This window comes from Chionomys nivalis, chromosome 7, assembly GCF_950005125.1.
Source record: "Chionomys nivalis chromosome 7, mChiNiv1.1, whole genome shotgun sequence".
NCBI lineage: Eukaryota > Metazoa > Chordata > Mammalia > Rodentia > Cricetidae > Chionomys > Chionomys nivalis.
The window spans coordinates 12,811,129-12,832,442 of NC_080092.1; the positions used below are offsets into that span (position 1 = coordinate 12,811,129).

The following is a 21,314-nucleotide window of genomic DNA, read 5'->3' on the forward strand; positions in this document are numbered from 1 at the left end:
CACACTCTTACAACCCATCAGGAATCAAAAGTCTTCTAAGTCTGACAGCAAGATATAATCTATACAGATGTGCTTTATTATAACTGTGAAAAGAAAAAGAGTCCTTTCACATTTGTTTCAAGGATTTTGCAACTTCCCTAACAAGTCTTGTATGTACCTATTTCATTCTCTCTACAGATAACAAGAGTCAAATCACATGAACATATCAATCACACCCACCTGAAATGGGGCAGAACTTATCCTATTAGCCACAGGAAGGAGCAATACCAGCCACAGGAATATAACGAAACCAAGTCTATAGCCCATTAGAAGTGTCTCCTTTTCTAATCTTCTATAAACACTTCATGATTTAAATTCCTAGGCCTCATTCGTGTGTTGAGCTTGTCCTTCCTAGACTTGGCAAGGTGTACCCTATCTCTAGTGAATTAACTATTAAGAGGACAAGGCTCACTAATTAAGACAACATGCCAAAGAAGTTATCTAAAATAAGGAATGAAAACAAAGATGTTCATTATAGTGTTATTTACAATGACAGAATCTGCAAAGAATAAAAAAATTCATAAAAATGGATAAATAGGCTTGGGAATCATCCTGGTAGTAAATTCCTTTTTAGCATGCACAAGACCCTGGAAATGGTGGAGACACACAGACATACAGGCACATGCCCAAGGGACACATCTACTGCAACCTACTCAACTCTATTATTGGACCAACAATTAGCCCAAATAGCAGATAAAGAAATGACCATGGCTGTTGCACATTTATAGGCATTTGTTCTTGTTTTAATGAATTAAAGAGCTCAGTGTTAATTAAGAGCATAGGCTGTTACTCCAGAGGGTTCAGGTTCAATTCCCAGCACCCACATGGCAGCTCACTATCATCTGTACTTGCAGTTCTGGTGTTATCTGGCATCTTCTGTCCTCTGAGGGGTACTGCATGCATGTTGTATGAATACACATACATATAAAATTAAAACAAATAAATCCTTAAAAAATGATCACAGTGAAAAATACATTTGATATTAATGTAAATGTGTTCACAAATACCTACAAGGCTGTGAGAGGCAAACTTCCCAGTGAAGACAGCTGGCAGGGCATAGCCACATCAGTAGACAGTGAGTCTGGGAATTTGGCTCTAAGTTAGCTGTAATATCTTCTGGATGACAGAGATAGGTATCTGTTTGTCCTTTTGTACTTCAGCACACCCACCAAATCAGTCACTGCACAGCCAAGGAAGCAAAGGCCCTGAGGCAGGTCATACTCCAGGCAAGAAGTGTGCACGAAACATAATCAAGTCTTGAAAAAGAAGATTCATCCTAATAGCCCCAGGAAGGAGATGACAACTGCCCTGGCCACGCCTGGGGCTCCTTGATAGAACCTGCCCACTTAACAGCTATGCAGCAAAGGGAAGAAACATGAGGTAAACAGGGAGAACTCAGGAGGACGACTGCTTGTGGCTTTTGTCTCATGTCCACGACTCACCTCATAGAGGCCTTCAAAGAAGGTGTTCTTGTCCTCAGTGCTCCACGACTCCCACTGCCTCCGGACCTTCTTCCCTTCCTCCTTCTCAGGCCCCGAAGAGCCTAAGCTCCGGGAAGAGGAACGCGAACCTCCTGCAGGGGTGGCGGGAGCAACCACAGATATGTTTCCAGAAGATGATGCGCCACCGTCACCTCCTTGGAGAAAGAAGGACTATACAGTGACCTATTCCAGAAAGCTGAGGAACAGGAGCAGGGAGGATAGGGGGGCACCAAGGACAGGGCCACTGCCTAACCCAATCCTAACTCTTCAACTGGAGATGCCAGCAAAAGAGCACCCAAAAGGTACTGAGACCTGAACAGAAACCAGAGTTGACAAGATGAATGAATCTAAAATGCTTGTACTGAAAGGAGAGAGACTGTGTGGACTGTTTTAACAATACAATGAATTTGACATTCTGTCCATTCTCAAAGGTATAATCCTTGTCCTTGTAGCAAATCCAAGGGTCACATTGCATCCTGATTCTTGTTCAAATGTGTTTTCTTTATTTGTAATACTCTTAACCAGAGTTTTTTAAAGATTTTTTAAAAATAATTTATTTAACTTTATTTTATGTGCATTGGTATAAAGGTGTCAGATCCCCTGGAACTGGAGTTACAGACAGTTGTGAGCTGCCATGTGGGTGCTGGGAATTGAACCTGGGTCCTCTGGAAGAACAGCTAGTGCTCTTATCCAGTGTGTCATCTCTAGTCCCTTACCGTATTTTTGAATAGACAAACTGAACTTTTAAGTAACAGAAGGCATTTTATGTGTAAAAGACTGTCTACATAAGTAAGACTGGCATTTTTGAATGCAGACCACTTAATGCCTAAAGTGTTATAGTGTGAAGACCCTTAGTCTCTTTTTATTCCTCCCCAGTAATAAAAATTTGAACCCAAGGCCTTTGTACACGCTAGGCAAACACTCTATCACTGAGCTTATCATCTCTATACTAAGACCCCTTCCCTTATCTTTTTCTCAGCCTCAGCATTATCTCTGGGGTCCTAAAGTACTGCCACTCTTAGAAGTTCTCCTGAAGTATCAGTCACTGACTTTCAGCAAAATCTTTCCAAATCCTTTGCCAACAGGGTAGATCAATAAAATGTAAGGGGTCTTGACGACAAAAATGAGGTCACAGATGAAGGACTTATGCCCCAGCCTAGTGCTCTGCCTGCTGAGCTGCTTCTTACTGTAGGAAACAGGAAATCATAGCACCCCGTTTTAAGTAGCAATCTCCTTTTATAAAATTGCAGGACCAAGACACCTTCCAAGCTTGAAACAATCTTATGAGAAAGTAAGACCACAGAAGAAAAAATCCTTTAAAAAGCAAATGCCAATTTTGTCAGTCTCATTCAGTAGCCCAGGCTTGCCTTATGAATGACAACCTTCTTGTTTCAGTCTCCCAAGTACTAGGTTTATAGGCCTTTGTAGCGTGTCTGAATCAGAAAATTCTAGTCTTCCTGGTGAGGTTCCTCCTGGAGAGCTTCTGGGCTACTCACCCCTAGAGTTTCCCTTTACTGGGGAGTAAACGAAGTAGCTTCATAGAAGAGTGTGAAAGATAAAAAAAAATTAAGAATGAGAAGTCCAGCCAAGCGGTGGAGCATGCTTTTAATCCCAGCACTTGGGAGGCAGAGGTAGGTGGATCTCTGTGAGTTTGAGGACAGCCTGGTCTATCAAGCAAGTTCTAGGACAGCCAGAGCTGTTACATAGAGAAACCCTGTCTCAAACACATACTCACACACAAGCACAGAATCAGAAGCCCATTAACCCGTAACACTTGAAAAGACTATCTGAACAAAGTATTAGAACACACATAAAGGCTTCAAGCAGGGGCTGTTGAGAACAGGAAATCGGAGACCTGATTTTCCCTCTATCAGCTTTGTCTAGCCCTTACATGTATGTCGTAGTCTGTGTCACTATGTATACTTACCAATGATGAGGGTGATGGAGGAAGGTCATTGGTTAAAAAATATAGAAACTGCTTGGCCCTCATAGGTTAGAACATAGGTGGGTGGAGTAAACAGAACAGAATGCTGGGAGGAAGAGGAAGTGAGCTCAGACTCGATAGCTCTCCTCTCTGAGGCAGATGCGATGAAGCTTCGACCCAGGGTGGACGTAGGCTAGAATCTTCCCAGTAAGCGCACCTTGGGGTGCTACACACATTATTAGAAATGGGCTAGTCCAGGTGCGAGAGTTAGCCGAGAAGAGGCTAGATATAATGGGCCAAGCAGTGTTTAAAAGAATACAGTTTGTGTGTTGTTATTTTGGGGCATAAGCTAGCTAGGCGACCAGGAGCTGGGTCGGCAGGAACAGAGCCCGCAGCTCCCACTACATGAGGGTATGATGTGGAATCACCCTTGGTATTTCAATCTTTTCTTTTCCCTCCCTCCCTCCCTCCCTCCCTCCCTCCCTCCCTCCCTCCCTCCCTCCCTCCCTCCCTCTCTCCCTCCCTCCCTTTATCTTTTTGTTTTTTTGAGACAGGGTTTCTCTATAGTTTTGGAGCCTGTTCTGGAACTAGCTCTTGTAGACCAAGCTGGCCTTGAACTCATAGAGATCCTCCGCCTGCCTCTAGAGTGCTGGGATTAAGGGTGTGCTGGGATGTCCACCATTTCTTAGCCTGTCAATGTCCAATATAATATTCTCCAGATGTTGGACAATGGCATCAAGCTACGTGTCTAAGCAATGACAAGATCAAAAGAAGAAATAATTCTTTATGGGACTGTATAACTCAGCTTAGATAGTTTTTATATTTTTTAAAAGATTTTTATTCTTTTTATTTTGTGTATGTGCATGTTCTGTGTATCTGTGTGTGAATGTATGAAAGTGCCCTTGGGGGCCAGAAGAGGGCACCAGATCCCCTGGAGCTGGACTTACAGATGGTTGTGAGATACCTGACATCGATGCTGAGACTGAATTCAGGTTCTCTCAACAATCTGCAAGAGTTCTTAACTGCTAAGCCATCTCTCTAGCCACAACTTGGGGCTATTAAGTGAACTGTCAACTTAGCATAGTCTCTACCCTATTGTGAGTTTATTAGGAGGTAACTTCATTGTGAACCAAAGAGCAGCCATATTTCAAGGTAGAATATCTGAAAAGATCTCATCATTCAGAAAACTTCACATTTGCACCCATGGAAAACATTTTAACTAGCTAGCAACATCAAACGGGCTCTGGTCTCTCATTTAGATATGTGTGGGTTAACTTAAAGAGGCAATACTATCAGGCTTATAAAAACAACACAGAAATCAATGGCTTACCAGAGCCAAACTGTCTAGTTACCTAGTAGTAACCTAAATAACATAAGGCTATTTAAGTATTGATTAAGAATAAAAAAACATGGTGGTGCATACTTTTAATCCCAACAATCAAGAGGCAAAGGCAGGCAGATCTCTCTGAGTTCTAAGACATCCTGGTCTATGTAGTGAGCTCTAGAGAGACCCTACCTCACAAAATAAATAAAAATAAGCCAGACAATAATGGTGCACACCTTTAATTCCAGCACCCAGGAGGCAGAGGCAGGCGGATCTCTGTAAGTTCAAGGCCAGCCTGGTGTGCAAGAGTTAGTTCCAGAACAGGCTCCAAAGCTACAGAGAAACCCTATCTCAAACAAACAAACAAACAAACAATAAATAAAAACATACAAAAGAAATCTAGCTCCTGGGCTGGAGAGATGGCTCAGTGGTTAAGAGCATTGCCTGCTCTTCCAAAGGTCCTGAGTTCAATTCCCAGCAACCACATGGTGGCTCACAACCATCTGTAATGAGATCTGGTGCCCTCTTTTGGCCTGCAGACATACACACAGACAGAATATTGTATACATAATAAATAAATAAATAAATAAATATTAAATAAAAAGAAAAGAAATCTAGTTCCTTAAACTCACATCAGTTTTCCAATAGTTAATAACATCACATGGCTCATGGTAACCTTCCTAGATAGTGCAAAGCATTTTACTCAGAGTGGAAATTGCTAATACACTCAGTGCTGTATTTGATATTCAATATTTACTGCTCTGAACACAGCCACAGAATGAAAATAGACTCCAGTCTGCATCTACACCAGCAATGCTACTCAGGTCCCTGGGTACACAGCAGTTCAAGGAAGAGCTGGACAAATCTCAAGACCATCCTTTCAACACAACAAACCTGGGGCTTCCTAAAGTGTTTGCAACGGGTAGGGTATGACAGTACTTCAGGGAGACAGGAGATGTTTCTGTGGTGAACTGGAAATCAAGTCACAAATTAAAACAGTTCTCAAATACCAGGATATGTGGTTCACAGGAACCCATAATTCTTTAGATGCTGCAGCTCAGGAAGTGCTGTCTGTCCACCTCTGCACCCCCACAATGGAAGACTTTTGAGTTATTTCTAGTTTCCTAAGAAACACAACCTCTCTTCTCCACAGTAACAGCAAGCCAGTCAGCCTGCCCCCCACTCAGGTTAATTTCTATTAGTCAATGTTGGCACTAACATACTCAAAAATAACAGACACACCATTTCAAACCCCAGAATCCAAGTGTCTGACCAAAGTCATGAGATTTCACTGGTTCACTGGTGACCTAGATAAGGAAGACTGAAGTTTATGGAAAACTGAATGAATGCCAATCTGAGGTAGAAGGAACCTCAGGTACAGGATAGACCAAATCTCAATCCCAATCACAAATCTACACCAGTGAGAAGGGCTGAGGCAGCAAGTAACCACTCAGAGCAACAGCTACCTACCATTCCAAGGGCCTGCTATTTGCTTTGAGATATCTGGCCCTTCCTTCTTATATTTCAAAAGTCTTACATCCTCAGGAGGGAAATTAAGGCAACCTGGATATTTAAGTACAAAAGGAAATCACTCCATGCCACTATTTCTAGCATTTACTATGTAGCGTCCTAGAAAACAACAGCTTTGGAGAAAGAACGCTGACACTAGTCTTCCTCCAGAATTTCAGGTGAAGACAAAAAGAATAAAAACAGGAACCAGGAACACTGGTGGACTATAATAACAACAGCTTGGAAGAGGCTCAGTGCAGAAAATGCAGAGGGAAACAGAAAGTGACCAAGGTGAACAGAAAAACAGAAGTAAAAATGCAAGGTGATACAATGGCTTGGGGAAGGCTGCAAGGACTGGAAGCTTCCCCAGGGTGCAGAGGCCAAGGATCCATGGGTGCAGAGGCAGGTAAGAAGGTCAAGGCTCCGTGGGTGCTTTGGAGAGCACAGAGGGCTTTGCTGATAGCATGCATGATAAAAGTGCCCCTGAAACGTGAAGAGACAGGCTCCCCAGTGGAGAGTCCCCTGAAAGCAAGGACAGGGTCCTATTCTCCCAGGTCTAAGCTTGGCATCAGACTCCATGCAACAGAAGCTCAGTGACAGCTCAGAAGCAGTGCAGGCAGACAAGGAACCACTGAACACTAGCTTGCTCCTGGCCGCCTGTGCCTCAGTCTCCACACAAGTACACCCAGGTTCCGAAGACTCCACCACAAAAACCCATTACTGGGCCAGCTGTGCCCAACCAATTCCAACATTTTCCTCTCTATTTATACAGTTCACCATGCTTATTATAGTAGGAGTCTTCAGAGCATGTACGGCTCCGACATCACCTAAGGAAGACAAAAATCACCCTGCCTATTAGCCAGGAAGGATGAGAAAACAGGGCTAAATGGCTATTCAGTATACAGCAAGCCTGGGAGTAATCGACTATGACTTCAACTTCAAATCACACACGCGCACAAATACCCTCTTCCTCTCTGACCAAAGCATCATGTGGCAGCAGTTTTTCTTATACACAGGGCTACAAAATCAGGATTCTAAAAAGAACAAAGTTTGAAACTTGACCTTGAGGACTTATCCTCAGTTTGTGAAAGAAAAGGAAACTGAGGTTAAATGACCTCTCCAAAACCACACAGTTCATGAACAGCAGGTACTAGGACTTTGAAAAATTTCTATTTCTATTTCTTAAAAATACATTTTTACAAACTTCACAATTGGGTCTCATCGCTCTTGATGAGACCTTGGAGAAGGAGGAGAGGAAGAGGAAAGAGAGAAAAATAGAGAAGGGGAGGGAGGAGAGAAAAGGAAGGAGAGTGGGAAGGAAGAGAACAAGAACAATTTGGCCCACTTCAAAGAATACCATTATAATACTCCATATTTTTTTTTCCGAGACAGGGTTTCTCTGTAGCTTTGGAGCCTGTGTAGACTAGACTGACATTGAACTCACAGAGATCCCCGAGTGCTAGAATTAAAGGTGTGCGCCACCACCTCCTGACATAATCTGCCATGTTTTAAAAGAACATTAACTCACTGTCTCTCTCTCTGTGGTTTGTGAGCTTCCTTCTGGGAACTAAAAACATTAACTCCAGAGCAGCAGGCATTGGCCTGTTCATTTAGTCTGTTCTCAGAACAGTGTTTCAGAATCATCTACAAGCTTGTCCACTCTCGATTCCAGAACAGAAAAGCATCCCTATGGTCTATGTTTACAGCATATAGGACAGAGACATTTCACAGGAGCCAAGGATGCTACATACCACCAAGGCTCAACAAGGCCACTTCAATCTACAATATACATAGTCAGAACAAAAGGCAAGAGTTCATGAAGGGAATCTCAGATGCTATGTGATGCTGGCATAGGACATTCACATCAGAAGCTAGTTCAAGCAGCTTTGATTGTAGAGTCGCAGAGGTGTCTAAGAGGTACCATCCCTACCAAAGTCACCCAGAAGGAACTCTTCAGAAGTAGCCAGTACTCAGTGATTGCCATCTCAAGGGATGAACCCAAACACTTACCACTGGCCCAGCCCCATCATCAACTCTCATTCAAAGACGCTGCTTGATTCAGATGAAAAGTGTTCAATAGACATATAAGGATCCCTCTCAACTCTGGCATCCAACTTGTCCCCAAAGATGCCATCTGTATGCTCCAACTGTTCCGTGAGACCTTTCCAAGGTGACCAGACTCTAAAATGCCCTTCTTTACACCCTGAAGACGACTTAGAGCCTCAGTTCTCGTCCCTAGGTTACTCATTTATTACCTCGGCAGAGATCTTGTCCTCACACCTGCAAGGCTCAGTGTCAACCTCAAAGGTCCTTCCATCCCTCCCACAAACAAAGAAAGCACAACTAAAATCCCATTGTTTCTATAAAAACATAAGTCCTCCTTATGGACTACTACAGGAATTTTTCTCATTGTCTTCTACAATCAAAACCTTTTATCCCTATGGAACTACAAACAAATGTTTTTATGTGGTTTTTATATTATTCTTTAGTACTAAGATCATCACAGTTATTCAACCTAACACAGTTATTCTATATACCATATGACAACATTAATTTTTCAATTTGTGACTGTGCTATCTGAAATAGTTTCTATACACTCCAAATAAGGCACAAATATCAAGATGCTAAAGCACCCTTTACTAGCAAAAGGCAATCCTACTAAGGTAGACACCATGGAAACTACATTAATTTCAACCTTAAAAGGAAATGAGTTAAGTGTAGTAGTGTATGTCTTTAATCCCAGCACTACAGAGGCTGGACGTAGATTTCTGTGAGTTCTAGGCCAATTTGTCTACAATGCAAATTCAAGGCCAGCCAGAGTTATGTAGTGAGCCTTCAACACAGTAGCAAATGTTACCTTACCTACTTAACAACTTCCTTGAACCGTATGATTTATCACGAACCTCTGAGTAATATACTTGCACATGAGAGCTGCGGCAGCAGGCCCTTTGTGAATTCAAAGACAGCCTGAGCTAGAGTGAGCCCCTGTCTCAAAAACAAAATTACACAGTTTTGATAGTTTCCTCTCTGCCTTGGTGTCACCACAAGAAATCTAAGGATTGTGCACCCTGGCTCTTCTTACACATTGAGAACAGGTGTGGTCTATGTCAGAAATAGGGATCACATGTTCAGGCTGTCTTCCATTGTACGAGATATCACAGAGGGTGTGGCTGAAAGCAAGACAGAGTCTCCTTCTTCCTCTTCTGCCTGGACCTCAATGTGCTTGGCATTGCTTGATGTCACTGCCCATGCATACCTACAATGGGCTCTGCCCTATTCTCATTTAACTAGACTGGGTAGAGGAACCACAGTGCTCTATCCTTCAGTCTTTAGATGCGCTGACCTCACCTCTGGACAGTGTGAACACAGAGGCCTCACAGGACATGCCACTGTAGCCCAGCAGCAAGTGAATGCTGGGTACAATGCCTTGTGACAAGCCTTGAAAGTGACTACAAAGCAGTGAAACAGCACCAGGCCCTCAGCGCATCCCCACCTACATGGAGGAAGGTAATATTCTGGCTGTTTCCTGCTTGGAGCAATCCTAAAGGCAAAAGCTAAGCAGAAGTTCACCTGATCTAGAACTACATGTAGATTTCAGCAAGCCTATCTTGCAGAAAGTTCTCTTGAGAACGGATGAGCTCCAAGTCCCTTCTATAAAGTCGAAGCCTTCAACCCTGAAGGGTAAGATGGTAAGTACAGGTCTCAGCCACGAGCACACCTGACTACTCAAAAGGAAATCCATTGTTCAGGCATTATGACTTACTTCTGCCCTGCTACACACACGGACCAGGCATCTAAGAGCTCTGTAGTGGAAGCTGAGCCCTGGACTGCAAGAGCTGAAAAGTTTAGAAAGCATCTTTTAAACACACCTTCTTAAAAAAAATGTATTTTATATGTATGGGTGTTTTGTCTGCATGTATGTCTGTGTACTGTATACATGCAGAGTACCTAGAGGCTGGAAGAGGGCATCAGATTCCCTGGAACTGCAGTTAGAGATAGTTGTTGTCCACCATAGGGTGCTGGAAACCATGAGCACTTGTCAATTCTCTTAACTGCGGCGCCATCTCTCCATTTTTCTCTTTTTTTAAAGGCAGGAAACCAAGGCTCAGAGAGATGCACTGTTTTGCTGAGTAGTACTCCGGTGTGTGAACCGGCCAAACAGGGGAGAACAACAGAAGGCTCTAGGTCCCAGCCCAGGTTCTTAGGAACAGTCTCAGTAACTCTGGGTTTCAGTCACAGAAGGGTCCTCAAGTCTCCTGGACAGTGTGGCAGGGCTGGAAGAATCAAGCAGATCTGCTATTTCTGCTCTAGCTTGAATTCAGTACAGAAACAATAAACCAGCTTCTATAGCCATTCAAAAAAGTTACAGAAATGAAAATGCCTGTCATGGGGGCACTAAGTCTTCTCTCCCATTATAATTAACAACAAACAAACAAACAAAATACTATAAAATTGTTTTCATTCAAATCAAAGAATCTACTCTTATGTCCTCAGAGAAAGAAAGCAGAGCTATGTACAGAAAAGCAGACAAGGAGAGCCTCTATCTTCTCCATAAGTCCTTCCTTCCAAATTCCCATCAGGATGGAACTTGGAAAGATGGGAAGCCAACAAGCAAAGAAACCGCCACTGCTTTAGCTGTGAGCCTTTTTCACATATGCAAGTCATGTTTTTTTCCAAGTGAGACTAAAATTGCAGGCATTCCTCCCTTCCTAGTGACCCATGCTGAACAGCCACAGTGGAGATTTCCAGGGCAGAAGAGAAGTGTTCCTCCAGAGAACCATTTCCAAGGGTTGGCTACACAACATGAATGGGCATGTGGTCACACCTGACTCCTCCTGACTCCTCCTGGAGTAGACTGAGGCGATGATTAAGCAAAGGTTTCTCCAAAGCCAGAATGGAGATGACCAGGGCATGATGAAGTACATCCAAAGAGTCTGTGCAGCCCATGAGTGGATGACAACTACCAAGAGGACTCAGCAGACAGGCAGGCACTGCCAAAAAATTTGTCAAAAGAAACAGACTCTCACTTACTTCCTAGAAGCATGGCTATAGCTTACTCTATGGTAAGCCACATCGTGGACAAGAATCAGAACCAGAAGCACCAATGATGTAAGGGACAAGTTAACCAGGGAGCCTCTTCCACCATGCAAACAAAAGGAAGGCTCCTTTCGCCAGTTCCCACCTACTGGATGTCAGTTTTGGACCTCTTCTACATACAGCTACGTACATAGCAATACATAAGTAAGTGTGCTTACACCAACATATTTCTTCCCAGCAGTCAAACTTCAAGAGGCACCAATGATTGCTACCGTTCCTTTTTTCTTAAATGAGTACATCTCTGACAGAAAAGCAAATCTGAATAGAGAATTGAGAGGGCAAGGGTGTGATATAAGTAGATTTTCTGAAATACCATCACCAAAAGCACCCGAAGAACATAAAAGCTTAACATAGACCCAAGAAGCTTAAGCACACCTGTATCTTCTAGTAAAAAGCACTTTTACAAAAACAATTAAGCTATGTAAATTCATATTCTTCTAACACCAAAATGAACTTATGTGAGGCAACTTTTAGTTTTGGAAACATACAAAGTTACCTAGAGCTTAGATGTTTAAGTAAGCATACTCACTTCAAAAGGCTTTATCCTGTGGTACGGCCATGAATATGAAGGCCAGCCTTCAGAGGAGGACAAGGCAGAGAGAGTTTAATGGAGCTGGAGCACATTTGGGTCAGATCCTCAACACAACTTTTCTCTTAGCTCTTCAAACATTTCCTCTTTAAAACTACCAGGATCATCGTGGTAATTTCTATCAATACTTCTCAAAGAAACAATAACAACAACAAAACAAACTATAATAGTTCAAGTGCTGTAAATGAGTGTTTTGATTTGGTTTGTTTTTTGGAGACAGGGTTTCTCGTAGCTTTGGAATCTGCCCTGGAACTCACTCTGTTGACCAGGATTGCCTCAAACTCACAGAATCCGCCTGCCTCTGCTTTAGGAGTGCTATGATAAAAGGTATGTGCCACCACCCAGCTGGGTTTTGTTTTTTAAATACAGGGTCTCACCATGGAGCCATAGGTGGCCAAGATCTTGCTGTGTAAATCAAGTAGGTCTTGAACTCTCAGAGATCAACCCATCTCTGCCCCCCAAATGCTTAAAGGTGCGTGCCTCCATGCCTGGCTATAAGTTTAGAGAACGCATTGGAAACTGATGTTCCATTTGTATTTTTGAAAAAGCCAAGCACATCAGTTTAGACTTGTTATCTTAGCACTCAGGAAGCTGAGGCAGAAAGACTGCTAAGCACTGAAGGTCAGCCTAAGGCTACTTAGTAAATTCCAGGCCAACCTGGGCTACCTAACAGATCTTGTCTTTAAAAAAAAGGGGGGGTGGGTGGAAGAAAAGGGCAAACTTGGTCAGAAATGAATGCAAGAGCCAATTGCCTGCACAGTTAATAGAAACCATGATGTTGAAATACAAATAAACAAAAGCAGACCAGGAAATACGGGCAAGTGAAGAACCAAAATGGCACTTTAAAAAATTACTTCTTTAAGAGGCCTCAGAAAAGCAGTTACAGTCCCAACACAAGGACAGCACTGCGGGCTGCCTCCTGATAGGTCACTGTTGGTTTCATCAAGTGGAGATCCTTTCTGTGACACCAAGTATACCTCAGTTGAAACTCTGAGGGTCGCATTTTTGTGTTCTCCATACTTTCAAGTCAGGAACTCTTGACCGACAATGAGCCAAACCCAGTCTCTGCCATCACTAACCGTACTTTTTAAATTTCTCATCAACAACCTCCCTGGCCCATAAATTTCAAAAGCCAGTTCCTTTGTTACATTTCCACCACTTGAGGTGTGAAAAGAGAGCAAGTACTTTCTCTGCCTAGTCTTGAGCTATTGTGCGTAATTTAAAATGGCCATCCATGGAAAGCCGTCAGGGACCCTTTGGGAATCTATTTCTCTTGCCTAGAGAAAGGACAATCACTGCCCCTTGTCCTGGTGTAAAGAGAAAAGTAACAGACTCGAAGAAGTAGAAGGGGACACGTGCCCCTGCAAGTGCCACCCAAGGAGGTCTTGCCACCCGCCAAAGGATAGGGTCCCTACCTTTTCCGCGCGGCCCGGAACCGCTGGCACCACCACTACCCACAGCGCAGGGCGCGTCCTTCCTGGGCCTCTTGCTCTGTGGTCGCACGCTGGACCTGAGGAAGTGGTGCTGGTCTTGGGGACTACCCTGCGGTGGGGACGGCGCTGGTAACCCTCTGGGTGGTGCTGGGGCTCCGGCGGCCCGAGGGGTCTGCCCGTCCCTCTTTGTGCTGCTGCCGTCCTCCGCCGCGTCCGCGCCGCCGGGCCCCTCTCCGTCCAGCGACTCCTCATCGGCCGTCCGCTTGCCCAGCTTCTTGAGCCCTTCCTCCCCGCTGCCGGCGTCGCCCAACTTCACTGTCATCCTGCGGCGGGAGAGGCGAGGAGCGGTGAGGAGGGCGACGGGCAGAAGTTTACCGCCGGCCTCCCAACATGGCGGCCGTTGTTTGTTCCAGCGCCGCCCGCCGCCCGCCCGAGGGCCCGCACAGTGCTGAGTCCGACCGGACCGGGACCCCGCCCCGCCCTTGGATGCCCCCAACCCAGGCTGGCCGACACGGCCCAGAGTCGTGGAAGGCACGGCGGCAAGGCCTGGCCTCAGCGCTGTAGGAGCCGCTGTCCCGCCACCTACCCCTCGGCGCCGCAGCTCATGGCCCAACCTGGGCCCGCCTCGCTCCCCGCACCGCCCGTGGCCCCTGGCCTCCCCTCTGCTCGCTGGAGACGCGCGCGATCGTGCCGCGCACCTGCCTAGTGCAACGGCCCGCGCTGCCCTCGGAGCCCCCAGAGCTCCATGGGCCAAAGCTGCCGCTCCCTCTGAAGCTGGCAGGCAAAGAGAGAGGCTCTGCACTCCGGGAACCTTCCCAGGCGGGAGACGGGAGATGGACCGACTACAACGCTCGTGCAACAAAGCCTGTTGCACGGAACAGGTTAGGGAACACCGGAAAAGTGACAGCATACACTATTATGTTCCAGTCGGATTTCAAGAATCGGAACTAAACTATGTAAACAATGCTGGCAACAACAAAATTCTTGCGATAACTTCTGTCACTGTCATAAAAATATCGGTAAACAAAATAACAATTATCTGCAGCCTAGAGAAGTTACACTCAGAATAAACTAAGGATCAGGTACATTCCAACATCTTAGGCACAAGCTGTGTACGTGATGAAGCAGGAAAGAGAGACATTGCGTTCTTCAGCAGACGCGACAGACACTAGGCTCAACGCAACTGCTGAGAACATTCCCATTTAATAAGAAAACTAGACAGAGCAAGGCACCAACGCTAAGAAGGAAACACATTGAGAGACCGGGACGCAAAACTCCAAGTAACACCACAAAATGGTGCTGCAACAAACGGTGTGCATTTTCCTGTTTGGGTCTGATCTAATACTGGCTTAAGAAAACTCTGGCACAGAACCACATACCCACGCTAAGGGATTTCACCCACAGGACTTCTTTTTGAACATATTCACTTTTAAGCATCTCACCCAGGTGCCCAGAACCCTGTCATTGCGCTAGAGAGTGAAACCCATTCCCAGAACCAGCCGTTCCAACGCCACCGAGCAAAACCGCGTCAGTCCAACAGGACCCACTCGCCTGCGCGCCAGGCCGCGGTCCCCAGGCGCATTCCGGTCGTTCCCCAGTAGCGGTGGACTCCATAGGAGTCCGTCAACTAAACCCGTCACTTCCTGACCGTGGGAGGCACGGGCACTGCGGGCCTCAACCAGGCTCCACACCCTTTGTCCCATTCCGGGTGGGAGAAGCTCACACCGTCCCGGGGAGTTGGCCGCGGGCTGCACGCAGCACAGTCCACCAATACCGCAGCCCCTCCGCGGATCCCGTAGGCACCCGAGTGCAGCCTGCGGTCACCTTTTTCATCCACGCCTCCCGGCAGCCTGGATCCCGGATCCCGGGCCTCCGCGGGCGCCCGCAGAACCAACCGGGCCGGGCAGCTCCGGCTGCGGCGAGGCCGCGACGCCGGGCTGGTGGTCGTGTGTTGGATGCAGTCGCCGAGCACCGTTCCCTTCGCACGTCCTTTCCGTGGACCGGAGTGCGGCTGACAGGGCTGAGGGCGCCGGTGCTGCCGCCGCTCGCCCTCCCACACCCGGGCCGCCGCGCTCTAAACAGTTCCGGCTACGGCGGCCGCCGGGGACCTGAAGTCAGCGCCGGAGCGGGGCGGGGCGGACGTCTTGTAAGAGGACGAGCACGTCCAGCTTTTCTGCGGGCGCGCCCAGCCAGCTGTGTTGCCATTGGTTTGCAGCGGCTGCGTGCGCGCGCGCGCAGGGTCTACCGGGGCGGGCCCGCAACGTGGGGCGTGTTGTGACGGCAACCTCGCGCACTTACGGACCGTGCGTCTCTTCGGGTTGGCGAACCGGCAGCCAATAGGCTCAGCGTCCGGGCTGTGATTGGCTGTGGCTGTGTTGACGGATGCGTGAGAAGAAATCACCGCCTCGGCGGGGCGTCTCGAAACGCGCGCGAACTCGGGTGGGGATAAGGCACTAGGAAAACAGGTTTAGGGCCATAAACATATCATAGCATACCCCACTGGCACTTGTCCCTTTTGAAGAGATAAGGAAATGTTATTAAAAATTCTATTGCTTACGCAAGTGGCGTTTGAAAATGAGTATACCAGTTCAGGGGCGGTCCCCGCCTCTGGGTATCCCCTTCGCTCATTTGCGTGGACCGTGCTACTGCGCCTGCTCTCCGGCGACGCCCGCCGTTGGCTAACACTGTCTGAAGTGCGCACGGTCGCCCAGGGAACCCCTTTCCTAGTCGCGAGGTTCTGCCGAGTACCGGCTTGCAGCTGTCTCCCGAGACGTCAACGCGCCACACTTGGGGGCGGCGTCCAGTACTCAGAACGTCCCAGAGAAGCTCTCGAGCTGCGTCCTCCCATCCTAGGAGATGCAGCAAAGCTCCGCGAGGTGCTGGCTAATGGCCTCCGTTGTGGGGTGGAAAGGATGAATCCAAGGAGAAAAGAACAGGAAACTTGGCGCAGCCTGCCCTGAGTAGCAAATCATTCTGGTCCATGCATTAGCAGGCAGCCCAAACTGTGACCCTGAGGCGGGCCCAAGAATCGGAGCTGCCCCTGGTGGTACCGACTGTCTTCGGCTCTTTCCGCGGCCAGCCGCCAGTCGTTTCGGGAAGCATTGGAGGCGCGGCGCTCTCCCTCAACTGCTTCTGCTTTCTTCGAGCGGTGTTGTCCTGGCAACAAGGAGGTATAGGGAGTCTGACGAAGTTAGATTCCTATTACTGAGATGCAGAGGGGTCTGGGGTTGGAGTAGGGAGCCAAGCCAGGCTTAAGGTGGTGAGGGCCCTTTAGGATCGGGCTGGGGCCCCGAAGTGGCTTGCCAGGACCCTCTTGATTTCTCTATCTATGCTGGCTTCATGAGGGTTATCCCTCCCTGCACAATGCTAGGACCTCCTGCTGATTTTTCGATTTGCCACGTGGATTCCTCTAGATGCATTTAGTGCAAAGTGTGGGGAAGATAAGAAAGTCAAAATCCTGAGCTTGGTCAGCCTTCGGATGGCTTACAAAGATCACATGACCGCTTTGAACTACAAACCTTTTCAGTAATGTTTACCTGAGGAAGCCAGTGACCTTATTCTAGCCTAGAGTGTGGCCACTGGTCAGTTCCCCTGAAAGTCTATTTTAGAACCCATCCTTGTGTTCCTGAAAGTGTCTCAGAGGAGTAACTTTTCTTTACGTTTTGTTGGTATGACTCCTCGGCATAATGGGCCTAACAGATTGTTTCCGAAAAGGTGTTTGTTTGGTGGAGGCAATTATCCCTGAAAACAATTGATGACTATAAAAATGAGGATCAGTTGACTGGAGAAAGTGAGATTTTCTTTTTCTTGTTTTATGTCCTAGACTCTTGAAGCTTGTTTTATAGAAGAAAGGGTAAGTACTTGTTCCTGAACAAAAGCCATTAACGAATTCTCATTAAGTATTTTATTGTGAACATCTTCCTCCTAAAGTTTACTTTAATAACTTTTTAGTTATGTGACTGATAATCACTTAAAAACTAGAGTGCTAGTGAAAGAGAGAATGAACGATTAAAACGTTGTATAAAAATGGAGTTATTGAAGCTGGCATCTAGCCCCCTTTTTAAAAATAGAATTTTCACCGGGTTGTGGTGGTGCACACTTTTAATCCCAGCACTCGGGAGGCAGAGGCAGGCAGATCTCTGTGAGTTTGAGCCCAGCCTGATCTAAAAGAGCTAGTTCCAAGATAGGCTCCAAAGCTACAGAGAAACCCTGTCTCGAAACACCAAAAAAAAGAAAAAAAAATAGAATCTTCTTTCTTTTTTGAGGCAAGTTCTCACTATGTAGACAATACTGATTCAAACACATAGGGATCCTCCTGCCCCTTCTTCTTGAGTGCTGGGATTAAAAGCTTATGCCATGATATTTGGCTTTTTTTATTTTTAATGTGTGTATGTGTACGCATGTGTGCCAACAAAGGCATCAGATCCCGGAGGAACTGGAGTTACAGGCAGTTGTGAGCTGCCTGATGTGAGTGCTGGGACGTGAAGTTACGTTGTCTGGAAGAGCACTGCACTCTCTTGATCACAGAGCCATTGTTCAAACCCATGTCACAGTCCAGATTCAGCTTCTCCAGGGTCACTGTAGCTTTGTGATCCTGACTGACTAAAAGAGACATCTGCCCGCTAGACAACATTCACGAGTTTTATGGTTTTACTAAAATTGAACACTGTTTTTCTCCTGTTCCTCCTGTACAGGTGTTCTCTTATGGGCAGTTTACTTTTATTTTGTTTTAAAGTTTTCTTTGAAAGTATCTGTAGAGGGGGGCTGGAGAGATGGCTCAGCAGTTAAGAGCATTGCCTGCTCTTCCAAAGGTCCTGAGTTCAATTCCCAGCAACCACATGGTGGCTCACAACCATCTGTAATGAGGTCTGGTGCCCTCTTCTGGCCTGCAGGCATACACGTAGAAAGAATACTGTATACATAATAAGTAAATAAATATTTAAAAAAAAAAAAGAAAGTATCTGTAGAAATTGAAATCATGCTTATTGTCTCTACAATGAGAATTATTTAAAGTCCTGGTTTCAGTGCTCCCTTGCTTTTATTATCTTTCTTGTTACTTCTCTGATGGCAATGAATTTTACTTCCTTCCCAGCACACTGTGGGTCACTCCAAGTTCAATTCTTTGCATCTGATTTTCTGTTTCTCCCTAATAGAGATCTCTAGCAAATGAACCTGCCCACATTAGTCTAAAGAACATTTTTCGGGTGCTAGGTGTCTTTGTAGGTTTGCTTCACTTTTGTAACCTTATGTGTAGTAGCTCTTGGTGTTTCTTCCCCTCTGCAGGTTTCCTCCCTGACCGGTTCTGTACCTCATCATGGCACTGTATTTTGACCACCGAATCAAAGCCCCGGATTCATCCAGCTCTCCCTCTCACATTAGCTGGCACCCCACCCACCCATTCCTGGCAGTAGCATCTGAAAGCCCGGCTGCTGGAGGCAATGTAGACATCTACCTTGAACAAGTGAGTCATCGGAGCTACTTAGACTTCAGCAGCTTCTACCTCTTCTGCTCTTTTCTTTCCTTGAGGGCAGAGGCCAGGAGTCGGGGTAGCACCGCTCTAGATTTCTCCTCATCACTTCTTCCTCAAGGCCAAATTATTCCCACTCGTCCGAGTGCTCATGTGTGGCAGTTCTTTTTTCCCTGCCATATAGATTCCTGAGCATGCTTAAACCTGATCCCCTATGCTGTGCACGCCTTCTCCAACTCTTTGTGTTGGCCCTTTGGATATTTTTAGATTTTTTTATTTTATGTGTATGATTGTTTTGTCTGTTTGTATGTACATGCACCAGTGCATGTCTTCAAGGTCAGAAGAAGGCACTGGATCCACTGGAATTGGAGTTGTAGATGGTCATGAGCCATCATGTTCTTGCTGGGAACCAAACCCAGGTATTTAGCAAGGTCAGTAAGTGCCCTGCACCACTGAATCATCTTTCCAGCCCCATGTTGACCCTTTCAAGCTGTTCTAGTTTCCTGTGGCTGCTATGATAAATTACTACAATCTGGGTGTCTCCAAAGAAGAGAAACTGCTTTCCTCACAGCTATAGAGGCCAGAATATAGAAGATCTGGATCTTGCTGACCAGCCAGCCTAGCTGAAGCAGTTAGCTCCAGGTTCACATGAGAGACTCTATCTCCGAATAAGGAGAGCTGACGAGATGACTCAGTGAGTAAAGGTGCTTCCAAGCCCGATCACCTGAGGTCAGTCTACAGGACCCACAAGATGAGAGTAAAGAACTGCTCCCTGTCCTCTTACCTCAACACACATGGTGACACACACGTGTGTATACCCAGATACACACAAAATAAGTCATTTTTTTGTTCTTGTTTTTGAGACAAGGTTTCTCTGTGTATCCCTGGCTATTTTGGAACTCTCCCTGTAGACCAGGCTGGCCTTGAACTTATAGACCAACCTGCCTCTGCCTCCTGAGTGCTGGGATTAAAGACATGTGCTACCACTACTCGGCTGCTAAGTGATTGTTTAAAAAGATTTTGTGAGCGCAAATGTGTGTCAGTGCCCTTGGATGCTAGAAGACATCAGATTACTGGAGCTGGAGTTAGAGGTGATTGGGAGCCATCTGACTTGGGTGCTGGGAGCTGATCAGGTCCTCTGGAAGAGCAGCATGAACTCTTACCTGCTGATCCGTCTCTTCAGTCCCCAACAGCCTCTAGTCTTCACACGTCATGCTTGTGTACGTGCACATGTGCACCCAAACACACATGGAAGAGACCATCTGCCGTATCTCCTTATTAAATAGCTCTTCAGATCTTAAAGGAGCTGATGTGAACTGTGTGGATTAGGCAGTTCCTGATATCCCTGCCACTATCTACAATGTGAGACTTTACTTCTTGTTTCACATAGGGCGAGCCTGTGCCTGACACCCACATTGAGAAGTCCTTCCGGGTCACTTCACTGTGCTGGCACCCAACAAGGCTTATCCTGGCTATTGGCTGGGAGACTGGAGAAGTGATAATGTTTAATAAGCAAGACAAGGAGCAGCACACAGTGCCCCTGCCACATACTACTGACATTGCCATCCTCAGTTGGAGTACCAGCGGGAGCTGCCTGGTATCTGGAGATAAGGTGAGAAGTGTCCAGTCTCCATCCCCACCGTGCATATCGGGGTGCACCCGAAACATGCAAAAGACCAAATTATTTAAATGTTTGGTTTCTAGAGTCACCTGGTCTCTTCAGGCATGATTACAGATTTTTTTTTTTCTTCTCATTTTTTACTGGTTGAGAATGTTAGCCAGGCAGTGGTGACACATGCCTTTTATCCCAGCATGCGGGAGGCAAAGGCAGGTGAATCTCTCTGAATTTGAGGCCAGCCTGATCTACAAATCGAGTTCCAGGACAGCCAGGACTGTTACACAGAAAAACTCTGTCTCCGGAAGGGGGTGGGAGGAGAGAATGTCATACATACATATAATGTGTTTTGATCAAGTCTACCCTACATTTCTCCCCCTGCGTTTCTGTCCCTATCCCCAGTACCCTAGTTCCTCCCAATTTTATGTGTTCTTTTCTTTTTCTTTTTATAAAAATATGTATTTGAAGCATGAATTCAACTATTCATTATAAAATCCCATCATGTGCCAAAGATATGTCTATAACTCTCTAATGAACTTGTTAGGAAATTGCATTTGTGGTGATGGAGCAAATACCCCAGATACCAGCACATTTGTGGCACTCCAAAATCTTCGATGAACACATTGGTAGCTACCCAGAGTCAGTGGTCTAATTTGTCTAGATCAGGGCTCCTTACCTAGGGAACATTTTGCAGTGTCAGGAGACTTAGGAAGAAGATTCCACTGGCTTCTCGTGTGCCCTATGGTAGAAGCTAATGCTGCTGCCCAATGCTCTACAGTGCACAGGATATTCTCTGTGACAACAATGATCTGCCAAGGCTGAGACACCCTGATTTG

At 46.1% G+C, this 21,314-nt stretch overlaps 2 protein-coding genes across 6 annotated transcripts in view; one reads left to right on the forward strand and one right to left on the reverse strand.

Moving 5' to 3' along the window:
* Cramp1 (cramped chromatin regulator homolog 1) overlaps positions 1 to 15,464 on the reverse strand; it is a 56,469-nt gene extending 41,005 nt beyond the window's left edge. The window contains exons 1-3 of one of the 3 annotated variants that reach the window (XM_057774879.1): positions 15,221 to 15,464; positions 13,379 to 13,719; positions 1,482 to 1,612 (exon numbers count right to left, since the gene is read on the reverse strand). In XM_057774879.1, coding sequence (XP_057630862.1) covers positions 1,482 to 1,612; positions 13,379 to 13,718 — 471 coding nt within the window. In that variant the 5' untranslated portion in view covers position 13,719; positions 15,221 to 15,464. Of the gene's footprint in view, positions 1 to 1,481; positions 1,676 to 13,378; positions 13,720 to 13,982; positions 13,999 to 15,220 lie in introns of those variants that run through there. The other 2 variants (XM_057774877.1, XM_057774878.1) reach the window with 2 other exon arrangements.
* Positions 15,465 to 16,086: 622 nt separating this feature from the next.
* Positions 16,087 to 21,314, forward strand: part of Ift140 (intraflagellar transport 140) — a 90,476-nt gene continuing 85,248 nt past the window's right edge. For 2 of the 3 annotated variants that reach the window (XM_057776806.1, XM_057776808.1), the window contains exons 1-4: positions 16,087 to 16,566; positions 17,220 to 17,249; positions 18,680 to 18,857; positions 20,254 to 20,475. In XM_057776806.1, coding sequence (XP_057632789.1) covers positions 18,711 to 18,857; positions 20,254 to 20,475 — 369 coding nt within the window. In that variant the 5' untranslated portion in view covers positions 16,087 to 16,566; positions 17,220 to 17,249; positions 18,680 to 18,710. The remainder of the gene's footprint in view (positions 16,567 to 17,219; positions 17,250 to 18,679; positions 18,858 to 20,253; positions 20,476 to 21,314) is intronic. The other variant, XM_057776807.1, reaches the window with a different exon arrangement.